Source organism: Propithecus coquereli, unplaced genomic scaffold (assembly GCF_000956105.1).
Source record: "Propithecus coquereli isolate 6110/MARCELLA unplaced genomic scaffold, Pcoq_1.0 Scaffold475, whole genome shotgun sequence".
Lineage (NCBI taxonomy): Eukaryota > Metazoa > Chordata > Mammalia > Primates > Indriidae > Propithecus > Propithecus coquereli.
Window position 1 is genome coordinate 200,075 of NW_012150563.1, and position 15,766 is coordinate 215,840.

The 15,766-nt window shown below is 43.4% G+C and overlaps 1 protein-coding gene across 1 annotated transcript in view; it reads left to right on the top strand.

Annotated features, from left to right (window-relative positions):
- The first annotated feature begins 1,585 nt into the window (after window positions 1-1,585).
- The window catches only part of BDH2 (3-hydroxybutyrate dehydrogenase, type 2), a 26,256-nt gene continuing 12,075 nt past the window's right edge, over window positions 1,586-15,766 (top strand). Inside the window, exons 1-7 of the mRNA XM_012655376.1 lie at window positions 1,586-1,623; window positions 4,081-4,172; window positions 5,101-5,179; window positions 7,263-7,359; window positions 8,495-8,603; window positions 13,915-13,975; window positions 15,000-15,113. Of these exons, the coding sequence (XP_012510830.1) occupies window positions 4,101-4,172; window positions 5,101-5,179; window positions 7,263-7,359; window positions 8,495-8,603; window positions 13,915-13,975; window positions 15,000-15,113 (532 nt within the window). The 5' untranslated portion in view covers window positions 1,586-1,623; window positions 4,081-4,100. The remainder of the gene's footprint in view (window positions 1,624-4,080; window positions 4,173-5,100; window positions 5,180-7,262; window positions 7,360-8,494; window positions 8,604-13,914; window positions 13,976-14,999; window positions 15,114-15,766) is intronic.

Below are 15,766 nucleotides of genomic sequence, written 5' to 3' on the forward strand. Positions count from 1 at the left end.
GAGACTATGTCTCAAAAAAAAAAAAAAAAAAAAGTCCAGAGGAGTCGGTCCAGGGCCGTTGCCTTGAGGCTGCCTCCCAGGAAACAGGTTCCTTCTCTCCCTCTGCTCTGTCCTTGAAGTGCACTCCTGACCCCATACCAGGTCACAAAGTGGCGGCTCTGTCCCAAGGTGTCATGTCATATCCGCATTCAAAGCAAAAAGAAAGGAAGGAGCAAAAGCCAAAAGCCTTTCAGAGAGAGCTCATCTTTTCATTTAAGAAGGAATCCCTCCTCAGAGAATTCAACCTGTGTTTCATTGGCCAGATCTCTGCTACTTGGCCTCCCAGAGCAAAGGGGGCTGGGAATTTGAGAGTTGTTTTCTAGCCTTGATAATGAAGACGGGAAGGGGAAAGTGAGTTGGATGGGTGTTGAATGAATCAATTTATATAGCACCTGCACAAATAACCTACACAGTACTCTGCTCAGTTACATTAAGCAAAGTACATGCATAGCTGGGCTCCCATTGAACAAATTTCAATGACCGCTATATAATCCTCTCCCTTAACTAACTACATGACCTTTGAATTGTTTCCCCAAAATGATGGATTTTCTGCCAGACAATGAAGCTGAGATTCCGAAGTCCCCAGGGCAGACTCCCTGATGCCAAGATTCACCATCCCTCCCAACCTGCCCGCAATGCATGTAGCCTCGCCTTCAAAAGCCCATCATCTCCCTTAGTCAAGAGGCAGAGAGACGGGTTTGAGGCAGCTTCTCCCATTCTCCCAGCAAGACATCTGTCATATGAAAAATTCCTTTCTTCCTTGACGGTCCTCATCTCAATAATTAAATCTTTGTGTGACAAGCAACCAGACCTAGACTGAAACCCCCTTGTGGTTGCGACAACAAAAGTTACTATCCTAGCCTAGAGGGCTCACAAGATCTAGTCCTTTCTTTCTGGCCTTATATCTCTGTACTATTCAGCCAAACATGGCTTTTTGCTATCAGCCAACCTGTTCTTCCCTTTCAGCCTCCACACTTTCGTTCAAGCTCCACGTGCTCCTGGCCCTACCCCTGGTGTAGTCAGGCTGCCCGTGCTTTGTTACTAAACCTGCATCGGTGTTAGAACAGGCGAAGCATGACTACACAGCATCAGAACTTCACCTGAAACGCGAGGGAATTTTTATTTCCCTTCCTCAAAACAATCTACGTCAAACACCAGGAAGTCTCCAGAACCCAGTGCGCTAGGTTCCTTCTACCTTGTTGCTCTGCTATCTTTCGCATGCAGTTTCCGGCTTATAAAATCATGACTGCCCCAGAACAGCACAGAGTAGGCACAAAGAAATGACAGAGACTTGGGCTGAAGCGGAGGAAAGGATTTCCACATCCTAAGTAAGCTGCATTAACGAAAGTGCTTTCCACGTGCCCCTTCCGATCGCAGTTAACAGTTCTGCCCGAGCTCCGCTGGATGGCAGCACGTACATGCACAAAGCGGGCGGACGCGACACGGCGAAAGACGCCGAACGTTAAGCTCCGAAAGAGCCTGGACTACAAATCCCAGCTTGCACTATGAAGCGCCTGACTGACTTCTGCACGAAGGTCTGAAGTTTGGAAGATCCTGAGGACGCCATCCGCTCGCTGCTTTAAAGTAAGATTTCCTAATCGTTTTTAAATGAAACTTTGGACTGGAGAGAGGGGGAGGCTTAATTTCGAGATGTTGCTTTGTTATGAAATTTGCCCATTTCAGGATTAATCTTAGAAGTTAGATCAGGATAAACTTGGGTTTTTAACGAGTTTGAAACTCTGGCATGTTTATAAGTTTTTCACCAAAGAAACAAGGATGTTTACAGTATCCACGTGGACATTTTTCTTCCTGTCTCATGAAAACATTTAGAATTTCTGAACATGCGCTATTTGTGTCTCTGCGAATCAAAAATTAACATGCTGATTACAATATTTAGAGTAAGAACGCCATGGATTTATTAAGAGTTGCCTCGTTTTGCCATTTTAAGTTGCTTGCAGTCATTTTTCCAAAAAAATTCGTTTTAGTTTGAGAATGCAGTTTATCTAGTGTTAAGGCTTTGGCCCTAAAATCTGGTCCCAGAAAGACAGAGACCCGCTAAGGGTTCAGAGTGAGCAAAAGGGTTGCTTTCTGCTTCCGCAGTTCTTCAAGACGTGCTTCTTTGGGGGTCAAAGATTCCTGGCTAAACCTTTGACAGAGGCCTGGACTGCGGCCCCGCGGGGCGAGCCCGGCGGGGAGGGGGGGCCGGGTCTTCCGGCAACGCGGCCGTGGCGAGCATGCGCACTCGGTGCCGGCGCAGCGCGGCGCCTGCAGGGCGGCCTCCCGCAGACTCCGCAGCAGCGGCTGCGTTTGATCCTGCCACGCCCTTTGCATGATTTCTTCAATCCCCGTCGCCTGTAGGAGTAACTAGCCCTTCAGTATGTGGAACTTGGACCAAAGTGTGCAGGCTTAAAAGAAAAAAAAAAAAAAGAAGAAGAAAAGAAGAAAAAAGAAAGACAGGGGGTAGGGGGAAGGGCGGGGCACAGGGGCTCCCACTTGTGAGTCCAGCGCTCTGGGAGGCCAAGGGGGGAGGCGCCCTTGAACCCTAGAGTTTGAGGTTGCAGGGAGCTGTGAGGACGCCACTGCACTCCAGCCTGGGCGACAGGCTGGAGTTTTTGAGACCCTGTCTCAAAAAACAAAACAAAAAAACAACAAAACTGAAAAAACAAAAAAACTTTTAGCTCCTATACCTCACATCCACAGACTGCTAAAAATAAAATAAAGCCGTAGAGAATGGAGATAAAATTCAAAAGAAAGGATAGATAGTATGAGCCGTCTGGACAAGGCTAGCTTCCTGTACTCCATCAGGAGGCAGTTAGAGCGATTGTGCAGGCCGGTTGTGCATGTGTAGTACTCAGTTGGTTCACTCAACACTCTCGAAATCTCTGTCCCCCTGCTTTTCACTTTGTGGGGGCTGGCCTCGCCTCGCTTGCTGCTGGAGCTGCTCAAGTGTCGCAGAGGTGGGCAATGAAATGTAGGTAAGACTTTCTGGGGAGGGCTTCCTCCTTTTTGAATAGAAAGGCGAGCCCTCCCGGAAAGGCCTTTTGGCTTCTGCTCCTCCCTTTCTTTTTGTGTGGAATGCAGATCTGATGCCCTGGGACCGAGCAGCCACCTTGTGAGCTGGTGTAAGGTCAGAGGCACACGTCAAGGACGGAGCTGAGCAAGAGCAGGAACCTGTGTCCTTGAAGACAGCCTCATTGGGTGTCATTTTACTCTTCCCCGGCCCCAGCCGCATCACCAGCCCTTCCTCTCGCCCTGTGATCTCTCACCGAACGCAGGCATTGACCAATTATCCTGTGCACATCACATTTCCCCTATGTCAAGAGCTTCTCAATCTCCCCCTTTTGGAAATTACTGATTACGTTTTGTTAAAGTGTTACTACTGCGTGTTTAAACTTTAAAAGAGGATTAGAAGCATTGTTCACATAGCAAAAGAGTGAGGAAGTCTAAGTTTAGTTCCGGCTCTGCCGTTGACTGGCTTTACGACCTTGGGCAGGTCCAAGAAGTGTCCTCAAGTGTTAAACGAGGGTATTGGACACGATTTGATTTCCATCCCTTTTGTTCAATGAATCGCTGAAGCCATCTATGAAATCTTTTCAAGGGACAAGAAGAGCCATAAGGGATTGATAGTGCAAACCTCAACAAAAGTTTCCGGAAGGTTAATCAAGACGCAGCCCTGAGTAGTGAGGACACAGGCGATGCCACAGCAATGTGTGTGGGGGCGGTGGGGAGGGCGGTGGTGGTAGTGAGCACCGTGTTAGCGCCAGAGGCTGTCCTCTCCGGGTACCGAAGGAAGCAAAGGTGAGCTGAAGTCCGGTGCCCATCGTGCCGGCCATCACGTCAGTGGGTTATGCTGAGTGTTTTTGATGTTCAGTGCTGGGTATCTGGAGTAATCATTCTGGAGGATTCCGATGATGGGACTACTCGCGCAGAGGTGCTGTCTTCAAGTTCTTAAAGGAGCACGTTGAACTGTCCATTCTAAGTGTTACTGCTTGCACAGGACCACGCGCTACAGTGTAACCCATTAAAGTCACTTGTCCTTAGATTAAACCACAGGTTCCACTATGGGTCGACTTGATGGGAAAGTCATTGTCCTGACGGCTGCTGCTCAGGGGATCGGGCGAGCAGCTGCCTTAGTAAGTTATTATCTTTGTTGTTTGCTTATTAACTTTCGAGGTATTAAATTATGTGGGTTTATGCCATGGTTATTTAATTCTAGTCTACATTTTTTCACTTTTTACTTTTTTGCTTCTGTTGTCTTAAGTTACAAAATAAACAGATAAGTCCCTACTGACCCCCAGGCAGATGAAGGAATGAATACCTCACATGTTTATTGTGTGACATCAGTAATAACCTTTGACTCTGAGAAATTTATTTTTCTGCCTCAGTTTCTCTGCATCACTATAAAGTTACTGCAGGGGCCTTCCAGGGGTGCATAGTGTTCTGAAATCATGTCAGTTGAGATATAGGGTGCCAGAGTTATGAGATGGTCAGATGACCTTTGTCTCCTGGTTTATGTCAATTTTTCCCACTTTATATCCCCCACCTGAGCTCATGATGCACCTTAAGTATAATAGAAAGCTACAGCTTGACATTTGTGAAAGCACAAGTATGCTCTTAGGAGGAAAAGTACTGAAATAACCCATTTTTCTCTTATTATTTGGAGTTTAGTCACCTGCTCAGAAATGCATATAGTCTTTCATCACAGAATAGCAGTATTTTGAGAGATGTTAAAAACAGAATTATGGCTTTTAAAAAACACAATTTTGTTTGATATTATTTAAAGGGACAAAGTGAGCACAAGCATCACTCCAACATCAAAGGACTTCAGTTACAGCTACCCTGAAAGCACAATGTATGTCATGTTCTAATTAATGATAAAAAGAAATAAAAATTGTAACAGTGGGACAGGAATGACACTAAATAGTTTGAAATTCCACCTATTTTATAGGGAAAAAAAACAATGGAAATAAGATAAAGGGGAAAAGGGCCAAATGACTTTCTATTCATGGGAGCAGTTTAATCAGGTAAACAAAGGATTTATTTGTACTTTGTGTCTACCAGGCTTTTGCAAGAGAAGGTGCCAAAGTCATAGCCACAGATATCAATGAGTCCAAACTGCAGGAACTGGAAAAGTACCCTGGTAAGCAACTTAGCAACTTGAACTTGAGATTCAGAATCTGCAAGGTATTATAAAGCACTGATACTCACGTGTCAAAAGCAACGTCCTTAGCTACTTAGCTGCGCTGGCCTTCTCTTTATATTCTGACTCTCTGATGTCAAATCTATATTCTGTGAACCTACACACAAAAATCTAATGAATTTAAATGTGTAAAAAAATTTGAAGATGTATATTTAAATTTTTTCATTTAGCCAACATGTTGAGGGATTCAGTTCCTAGTTACAAAGTTACATGTGAAAATTTAACAATTGTTTTGTTAACTTTTGCCAACAACTTTTCACTTCTGTTCCTTCCTCCTCTAGTCCAATAGTAATATGATGTGAGCCCCTTGTGTAATTTTAAGTGTTCTAGTAGCCACATTAAAAAAGTGAAAAGAAACAAGGTAAAATTAATTTTAATAATATATTTTATTTAATCTATCTAAAATATCATTTCAACATGCACTTAATATAAATAATTATTAATAGAATATCTTATATTCTTTTTTATACTAATCTTTTTATGTAAACTATTAGAACTTTATTACAAGCCTCCATCATTAATTTTCTCTTCTTTTCAGCTATATTGAGTTATAATTGACAAATAAAAATTGCATATATTCAAGGTATACAACATGATGTTTTGATTATACATTGTGAAATGGTTTTCACAGTCAAGCTAATTAACACATCCATGACGTCATATGGTTACCTTTGTGTGTGTGTACGATGAGAATATTTAACATCTACTCTCTTAGGAAATTTCAAGTATACATTATTATTAACTACAGTCAATATGCTGTAGTTAATATTAATTTAGTAACTAGTACAGCTGTACATAAGGTCTTCAGAACTTACTCATAACTGCAAGATTGTACCTTTGACCAATATCTCAACATTTTCATACTAAATCTTTAAAATCCATGTGTGTTTATGCTTCTACCACACTTCAGTTCAGACTAGCTGTATTTCAAGTGTGTGATAGCCGCAGGTGTTTAGTAGCTACACGTTGGAGACAGCTCAGCCCTAAAATCACACATATCGATGAGAAACCTTGAAATTACCCAAATTATTTGGGTGTGCACCACCACTTCTGCACACGCTGACCCTGACTTCAACATCAAAGGACTTCAGTTACAGCTACCCTGAAAGAAATCAGAACAGGCAACCCATTTGCAAGATCACTGTTCCAGCCAAATAGAACAGGTTACATAATCAGCACAACTTTGTCCCTTGAATTAGTTAACTGGATTAGAATAAGTTAAATTCTAATTCCAACAAGTCAAAATAAAGCTGCTGTACTGGGAAAGCGCAAAGGTAAAGAGGTGTTTCTGAAAGAAAATTTCAGTCTTCCCTTTCTTTGTTTATTAACCTTTTCTTTCTATATCCAAAAAGTGAATAAACCATATATTTTTTTAAAATGCTGCTTTTACTAGAGAATGTTCAGGGTTTTTCAGTAACTAGTACAGCGTGAATCTCTCATCTTATGTCTAGCCTGCAAGTGTGTTTCGTTCCTTGTTCTGATCCCCTTGCTTCTTCTTGCAATTTAAATTTAGTCCAGAAATATGTGCTGACACCTTTGACTGACAGAGTGATTTCTAATAAATAATGGGAATGACATAAAGGTGAAGCTCCCACAGCCCCTGCCCTGCCCCCAGCCCTCAGACAAAATTCAGATGACGGTACAGGCACCAGCAACGCCATCTCTGGGAGAAGGCGTAGGCTGAAGGGGCCACTTCCAGCTGTCGCTGCTGCTCACTGAGAAGCATCTGTAGACAGTCGCACTTCACTGCAAAGTCATTACTCAGAAAGGTCCCTTGTTCCTCAGCTTACTAAGTGGACACACGGGGAGGAAGAGGGGCGGTGCATTATCGGGGGGTCAGGATGGGACTTTATAATGAGATTCTGCCGATTCTTGAGACCCTGGTAATTAGGTCAACAGCCCTATGAAGCCTAACTGGATGGATGCTACAGTCTTCACACTTCATACTTCAAAACAGCCAATCTTCAAAGCTAAACGTTTTTTATGCTTATAGGTAAATAATGTCTTCTGTTTTATTTTTCAGGTATTCAGATTCGGGTCCTTGATGTCACAAAGAAGAAGCAAATTGATGAGTTTGCCAATGCGGTTGAGAGACTTGATGTTCTCTTTAATGTTGCTGGGTAATTTATAACTTTTTTATTTTACTTTCCTTGTAGAAAGTTGTCTGTGACTTTTATTAAAAGAATTTTGATAATATGGCAAAATTATTCACTGTGAACCATGATATATTCCTTGGGAAATATGGCTAGAATTCAGATGGCATTTGTATCACACGTAAGATCCAGCAAGTGAGACAGCTCTAGAGGTTGAAATGATTTGGGCAGGTGAGGTCTACTCAAGACAACTGGTACTGACACAAAGCTGCATCACGTGTCACCAGGTATGGAAATTAAATTAAAGCAGTCATTTCTGATGATCTATTTCATAAATAATCTGCCCATCCTCATATAAGAATATACCCAGAGACCTAAAAAAAGAGTTAGCGAAGTTAGTTTTTGAGCTACTATTGAATATTCAGCAGTGTAGGGGATGTGGAAATACAGTGCGTGGTGCTTGCTGTCAGGAAGCTGACATTCGGGCCGAACCGCAAGAACTGTGGTGCATGGGAAGCACGGTCAGCAATATTTTATAATTAATTATGTCATTAATTTAGTCCAGAGGACCAAATCAATAGGGTTCCAGTGTTTAGGCAGCTTCCTTCGGGAAGTGTGACCTCAAAGAATGAAGGTCATTTTAAGGGTTTGTTTTGTTCAGCCTTAACGTCTCTTATATAATATACTAACATCTCTAGGTGTGTTAGAACTACACAGTAGCAATTTTTCTTCACTGCTCTGAGATGTTGACACTTATTTTCCCTGCAATTTTGATCTCCCTTCGGAATGCTGACGCTATGCCACCCGAGGGCACTGTTGCTCTTGAAATAGGAGTCAAATAAGGCAGCTGTCCCGTCCTCATTTATTCGTATGTTTTTAAGGGCATTGATGTTTCCACCACAGTTGATACAGAGCTTCCTATGTTTGATGATCCCAAATTCTTGCTTTCTTGTCAAAGAAGGATGTTGTTTTCAGATGGCATGTTCTAGCTTAAGTTGTTGGTATTTTTACTAACCTAATGTACTAAGTAATACTACGTTTGAATTGTTTAAAGTCTTGATAAGCCAGACAATGGATTAAATCAATAAATGACAATAGAAATGATCAGCAAATGGAAATTTTTAATGACAATTTCCCCCCCATTGTTTAATCGCATTTCCAGTTTTGTCCATCATGGAACTGTCCTGGACTGTGAAGAGAAAGACTGGGACTTCTCGATGAATCTCAACGTCCGCAGCATGTACCTGATGATCAAGGCGTTCCTTCCTAAAGTAGGACGACCACCACCGCTAGGATGAGCACTGCATTAGGTCTCTTCACACTGGGCACCCAGAAAGGGTCCCCACGGGTGCTAACATAATCACTAACATGCATTGAACATTTATATCAAGGCATTTAACATAAATTAATTCACTTAACCTTCCAGCTCATCCATTCGAGGAATATATATATATATATATATATACACACACATATATGTATAATTTTTTTTTTTTTTTTTTGAGATAGAGTCTCACTCTGTTGCCCAGGCTGGATTGCAGTGGCATCGTCATAGCTCACCGAAGCCTCAACCTCCTGCCTCAGCCTTCTGAGTAGCTGGGACTACAGGCACCTGCCACCATGCCCAGCTAATTTTTCTTATTTTTTTGTAGACATGGAGTTCACTGTTTCACTGAGGCTGGGCTGGAACTCCTGGGCTCAAGGGATCCTCCTGCCTTGACCTCCCAAAGTGCTGGGATTACTGGCGTGAGCCACCGCGCCCAGCATTCAGGGAATATTTATTAAGCACTTTCTACGTGCCAGGCTCCATTTGAGGCAAAGAAGACACATCAGTGAACTAAACAAAGTCCCTTTTACGAGGGAGGCCCCCTTATTGGGAGTGAGAGAGGATAATAAGTAATTGAATAGACATATAATATATGGCGTGGTTATAAGTACTATGAAGAAAAAGAAACTGGGATATCAGTGAGGCCCTCCAGGGCCTTGCTGGAGAAGGTGAAATTTTCATAGCGATTCGAGTGAAGTGAGGGAGCTGGTCATTCAGGTGTCTGGGGAGAGGCTTCCAGGGAAAGGGACCAGCAAAGAAGCGTGTGGGACTGGAACGATCCCATGAGGTAGGTACTGTTTTATCACCCACTATACAGAAGATGGAACTGGGAGGTTAGGTAACCTGCCCAAGGTCACACAACTAGCAAGTGGTTAGAACCAAGATTCAAAGCCTGGAAGTTCAGCGCCTTCATGAATCTCAGTGTCTAGGCACACACTCCCTACGTGGGCACACCCCATTGCTTTTCTCTGCCCTGAAGCTTCTCCATTTGCTCCTGTTTTTAGCTGAGCCACAGAGGTACTGGACAGGAGAGAGACAGTGTGTGCTGCTTGAGCATTCCTTCTGGGCCTGCTTCTCTCGAATTCTCAAACCTTCACACAACTCGTCAATGCTTTTGATTTTACTTCACAAACAAGCATTAAGTGCCTTTTGGTATAAAGCACTATTCAAGGTACTCTGGGAGGTATAAATATGAGAAGCATACTTGAGGAATGTCAATGACTTTGAGCTCATAAGCCAGTAGTGGCAGGAGGCGCAGGCTCGGACAATTGAAGGGGTTGACTGCGTACAGAACGAGCCCAGCTCAAAGTTGTAAACTGAACCCTAGTGAAATGCAAGGGAGCCATTTTTCCCTCCCACCCCAGCCAGACTAGATGACTGACAGCGCTGAATGCTGCCAGCCCGGAGCAGGAGAAAATGGCACAGCAGAGCTGATACTTTGCTGAATATTCAACCTAATGTCAAGAAGGATCCAGATGAGCATTAACAGGAAAATTAGAGAAATTGACTTAGTAATGAAGGAATTTTTTTTTTTTTTTTCAAATCTACTTGTTTAGTACCCAGAAGGGATCTTTGGGTGGTTCCACAAAATGTTGAACTAGCAAATTTTTAAAAATCATACATTGCCTTTTTTTCCTATTTGGAGTTTATGAGAGTCTGTATTATTTAGAACTTGAATGTAGTTTTTGAAAACAGAGCCTTAGCATAGAACATGGTAGTGGAGCAGAGGTCACGGTGGTTAAGACTGTTGCACAGGTACCGGTCTCATTTACAAAACCAGTGTACTTTCTGTCTGAAGCACTTTACAAATATTGGTTAAGGAGGTAGGGGTGGGGTACAGTGGAGTGAAATTTAAACTTGTAAGTAAGTGTCACCTTTTAAAATATACAAACAAAAACTTGCAAATTAGTGAGTTTGCCCATGATTTAAAGCATCTTAACAATGATCCATTTTGCCAATAACACACTTGTGTAAAAAAAATCCCAAGAGATATTAATGACTGGAATGTGGAATCAGAAGATTTCAGCGCTACTTGGTTAAAGTGACCTGACCAACTTGACACGGTCACCAGAAGTCCTCAGGCACAATCTGAGCTCTGTCCGTAATTGGCCGTGTGACCCGGGAGATGGCACTTGCACCCCCCGTGTCTGCTGCTTCTATCTAACAAGGAGAGCGATAGATTACACAGTCACTTCCAGCCCTGATTGTCTAAGATTCTCTGTGTCATTAACTGTGACACACACATACCAGGTTAGAACTTTCCAGGGGAAGCCAGGATTTGGAGTCCAGACAGATCTGAAAGGTCAGGTGGTCAGAATATACGAACACTTGTAGGAAATTGTTGTTCACGGATAGATACACGGAAAAGCATTCCAAGACTACCAGATAGATCAGTGAAAAGATGAGAACGAGTTGAAAACATTGTAAGAATAAGAAATAAAACTAAGAAATTTAAGATTTCTTAAATAAGAAATTATTAAGATAAATAATAATCTTAATAAAATTATTAAGATAATTTAATAAAATTAAGAAATAAAATATTGTAGAATCCAAGGTCCACTACAAGAGAAAATTCATTAGGGCAAAGAATTGGGGATGTCTTTGTTGTTTGGGTTTGTTTGTTTGTTTTTGCTTTCCCACCCACCCACCTTGCTGTATCTTAAAAGAGTCCCTAACACACGGAGGTGCTCGGCAAACATTCGAATGAGTAAATGAATCAAGGTTGTCAATCCAGGTGGTGGTCAAGCATTGAACCATCGGAGATCCAACTTGCCAGGGTTTGCCAATGTTAGCAGCTGAGCTCTGGCTGACCGGAACTGAAAGGCTGGGTCAGAGTAAGATTAACTAGATACAGCTGCAAGAACTCTTAGGGGTCTCTCTAGCCCCCACCTGAGTTTCTGGGAGATCAATCCTATATAACGTCACTATGTACCAGGCACTGCACTTTCTGGTCATACTCGCCGGAGAGTGCTGTTGTGTGGGAGACAGGAAGAGCATCACACCGTGACGGCAGGTCCTGAGCTGGGCTTGGGAAGGCAGCGAGGAAGGAGACGAGGACTGCGGGCTGCAGAAGCAGCAGAGGGACGGGGGTTGAATGGATAGTGTTAGGGGGCAGAGCTGGCATCTCCTAGGTGGCTGTATTCTAAGGTTTTGCCTCAGGAATTACTGCATTTCAAAGACTGGAGACTGAATGTACTTGGTAGCCCATCTTTATATGTTAAGTTGGGATATATATATTTCATATGTATGAAAAATGGGTTATGTTATTTGCTAAATTGGATGAGACGGAACAATCGTAAGACTTGGCTTTCAACACCATTGCACTTTACCAACATTCCTGATGTTTTTATGAGGACCCCATTTCATTATGGTCCCCTTTATTATGTAGAAAAACACAGTTGAGTTACATTTTTTTTCTCCTGCTTTCTTTCTTGAGTCAGTTGGGTCACGTCAGCCTCTGCTTGTATCCACTTGGTCCGTTCAGCACAATGCCTTGGGGTTATTTCAGACTCTCTTCTTAGATACAGTTGGTAGCCAAATATGAAAACAGAAAGAAGAATACCAGAAGGAAATACATCACCTTGGCCACCCCCGGCCTGGGTCCATCCAATCATTCGCCTTCCCCTTTCCTGCACCTCTTTTTCTGAAAGCTGCTGAAGAAACTCACCCCAACTGATTTTTTTTTTGTCTAATCCTTTACACGCCTGTTGAGACTCCTTCCTTGTAGAAACCCTTTTCTTATACTTGATTTTCATAACACATAACACACACACATCCTGGCTTGCTTGCTTCTGTTTTCTGGCTTGTGGTCTTTGGTTTCCCCCACCAGGCGTTTTAAGCCTTCGCTGCTCCCTTGCGATCCGTCGTCTCCTGCCTTGTTGTTTATGGTCCTCGGCCCAGTCAGTGGTCGCCCTGAGGACTTAGTGCCAGTAGCCAGGAATTCTCAGCTTCCTGTTTCTTCCTCCAAAACGCTGGCGGTGCCTAAGCCCACGTGCTTATGTTTTCTTGAAAACATACTTGCATGTTATAATTGACAAAGGGCAAGTGCATTTGAAAACTTTGTAATTCATAGTAGCTTTTTTCATTATGTAGTCCTTTAGATCTGGGGCAGGGCCTAGCGATCCGCATTTTAAACTAGTCCCTCGGGGGATCCTGATTCATCAACACTTACCGACTGCCTACTGTGTATACTGTCTAGGAGGACAAAACAGCCAAAGACCCTCCTCTTAATAGACTCACCCGTTAGTGGTGGAGTTCTGAAGGAGGCGTTCTTAGGAAACACTGCCCTAAAGGGGCGAGGCTGGCCTCAGTGCGACAACCGTCTCCCAGGCCCTGTCCATCCTGCCTCACCCGTCTCCTCCTCTGCTACCCACAGACATTTCTGCGGCTCTGCTCTCATCGTGCCTTTTCTGGATCCTGCACCAGCTTCCACTGGTCTCTGCATGGCACCAGAGTAATCTTCGTAATCCCCAAATCTGAGCACGTCATTCCTCTGCTTTAAACCCTTCAACGTCACCGCACTGCCCTCGGGGTAACGCCTAAGTTCCTAAATTCAGCCTCTGTTGACCTCTGCAGCCTCCTGCATTCCAGCCAGACCCCTCCCCTCCTCTCAGTTCCTGGTGGAGCTTTTATGCATGTGGAGAGGGACCCTCCTTGAAACACCCTTTATTTTTCTGACTAGTACTCTAGTGTTCAAAAGTCAGCCCACATACTTCCTTCTCAGGAGGTCCCCTCTGCATGTCCCCCCACTTGAATTGGTCTCTTCTTGCCCCAGCCTCCAGTTAGGTCTCTGTGGAGGGCTCTGTTATCACTGGATGCTGGCTGGGCCCACCACTGCGATCAGACTGGTTGCTGCCTAAAGGTAGGGACTATGTTGTTTATCTTCGAATGTCCTGGACCAAGCACAGTGCCTGACCACAGGCATTCAATGAATGCGTGTTGAATGGAGGAATAGTTTCCCAACATCAGGAACACGCAGTAATGGCTAACATTCTCTCACGTTCATTTAGCTCAGAGTTCTTTCTTGGTCTTGCTAATGTTCTGGTGTCAGGCGAAGGTGGCAGTCCCCCTGGGAAATGGAACGCGTGTACGCCTGCCGTCTCAATTCCCAGCGACAGTTGGGGAGGTGTTGTGGCTTCACTGTTAAGACTGCTTCCCTGGACGTAATATTGATAATTAATAAGATACCTCTTTTAAAGAGGCAGCATTTCTAGCCTGCAAAGTGGATTTTCTTTGTACTTGTTTTGTTTTGGCAGATGCTTGCTCAGAAATCTGGCAATATTATCAACATGTCCTCTGTGGCTTCCAGCATCAAAGGTAGGTCCGTCTCCCTCTGAGGACCAGATTCTTATGCGCACACGCCAGTAAGTGCTATGGGTTTGGGAATAAACATAGCAGAGATCGTTAAATTCACACATAATTTCAAAACTGCTTTTTAAAAAATTAGTATTAAGTTCCTTAGCCATTAGACCTTTCACTTTAAATGTAAGCCAGTGATAAAATTAAATAAAAATTTGGGTTTTTTTTTTTGGCCTTCTCTAATGCCTTCTAGTGGATATGAAAATGAACATTGAACTAGAGAAGTAAACATTTGTCATGTAATTAGTTAAGAATAATGTATTGTGTACCCACCATATGCCCCTAGCCCCAAAAGAATTCACAATCCAAAACGGGGAGCAAGGCAGGCAAACATCTTCTTCCACGGCGCGACAGTATCGTAACTTAGGTTTGTACAAAGAGCTGTCACCACAGGGAAAGTACCTCTGCCCGTGGGTTTCTGGAACGCTTCACTAAGACAATCGATCTGGGCCATGAGTGAGAAACAAAGTTGGAAAACCAGGACAGCAGTGCAAAGTGTAGATAATGTCACAGTCTGGCACAGATGGATTTGTGAGTTTAAAATGAAATAGCTACTGCTGAGGTAACAGTCCTTCTCATTGCAAGGATATACACATTAAGCATGCATAAGAGCGGAGTGTAAAGAAGTGCCTAGGCCTCTTGTTTTATTGTTTTGTTTTGTTCTTAACTCTTACTTTATTTCAGAATCTGCCTAGGGATTATACCAACCAAGGGATGAAAAACTAAGACTACTGATGTTAATTAACTAAGTGCAAGCATTTCAACACCCAACTCTCAATTAAGTTGTGCCTCTAGTGATCTATTTTCCTAGATTCTGAAACTGGCCCTATTACAGGAGAAAACCTGATATCAATTTTTTTAAAAGGGGAGGAAGTTGGGAGGAAGCATGAAATGGCTACTGGGGAAACTTATTTGTGTTAACTTTGTAAAGGACACTATGTTTTTGATTCCTTCAATTGCCGAACCTTGCCTTCACCCTCAGGAGTCGTGAACAGGTGCGTGTACAGCACAACCAAGGCGGCTGTGATTGGCCTCACGAAGTCTGTGGCTGCAGATTTCATCCAGCAGGGCATCCGGTGCAACTGCGTGTGCCCAGGTGGGTTAGGCAGTGTCGGCCTGTGAACTCGTCCCTTCTGACATCAAGTTTGCCATGTGAAAGATACCTACATAAGCTTTTTTACCGCATTTTATGGTATTTCTGTCACTGGGAAATGTTCCAAAGAAAAAGGATCTGGGCTTATTAAGATATAACCGTCCAGCTGTAAGTTGGGAAGGAAATCCTAAGTCATTAGGAATGAGCCACAGATGCAAAGGTTTGCTACTCACGTATGTGGGACAATTCAGAATCAAGTAGCTAAGAGACATGATTGGCCAGGGTGTGGTGTTTTGGAAGCAGACCAGGGATGACCTCCTCAGGGGAAAGATGGAAAGTAGACCATGCTCGCAGGACAGCAGGGAGAGAGCAACAGGAGCTTCCCAGAACACAGTACTAGAGTCATGTAAACCACCTGGGGTGGCCGGTAAATAAAAAGGAGCCATTGACCTTCCTTTATGCTTTAAAAAGGGGGTCAGCAAACTGTGGCCTGTGGGCCAAATGTGGGCCACTACCTGTTTTGTAAATAAAGTTTTTTTTTTTTTTATTTCAGCAAATTATGGGTGTACATACGTTTAGGTTACGTGTGTTGCCCTTGGTTCCCCCCCCCCCACCGAAGTCCGTGTTTCAAATATGTCCATCCTTCAGGTAGTGCG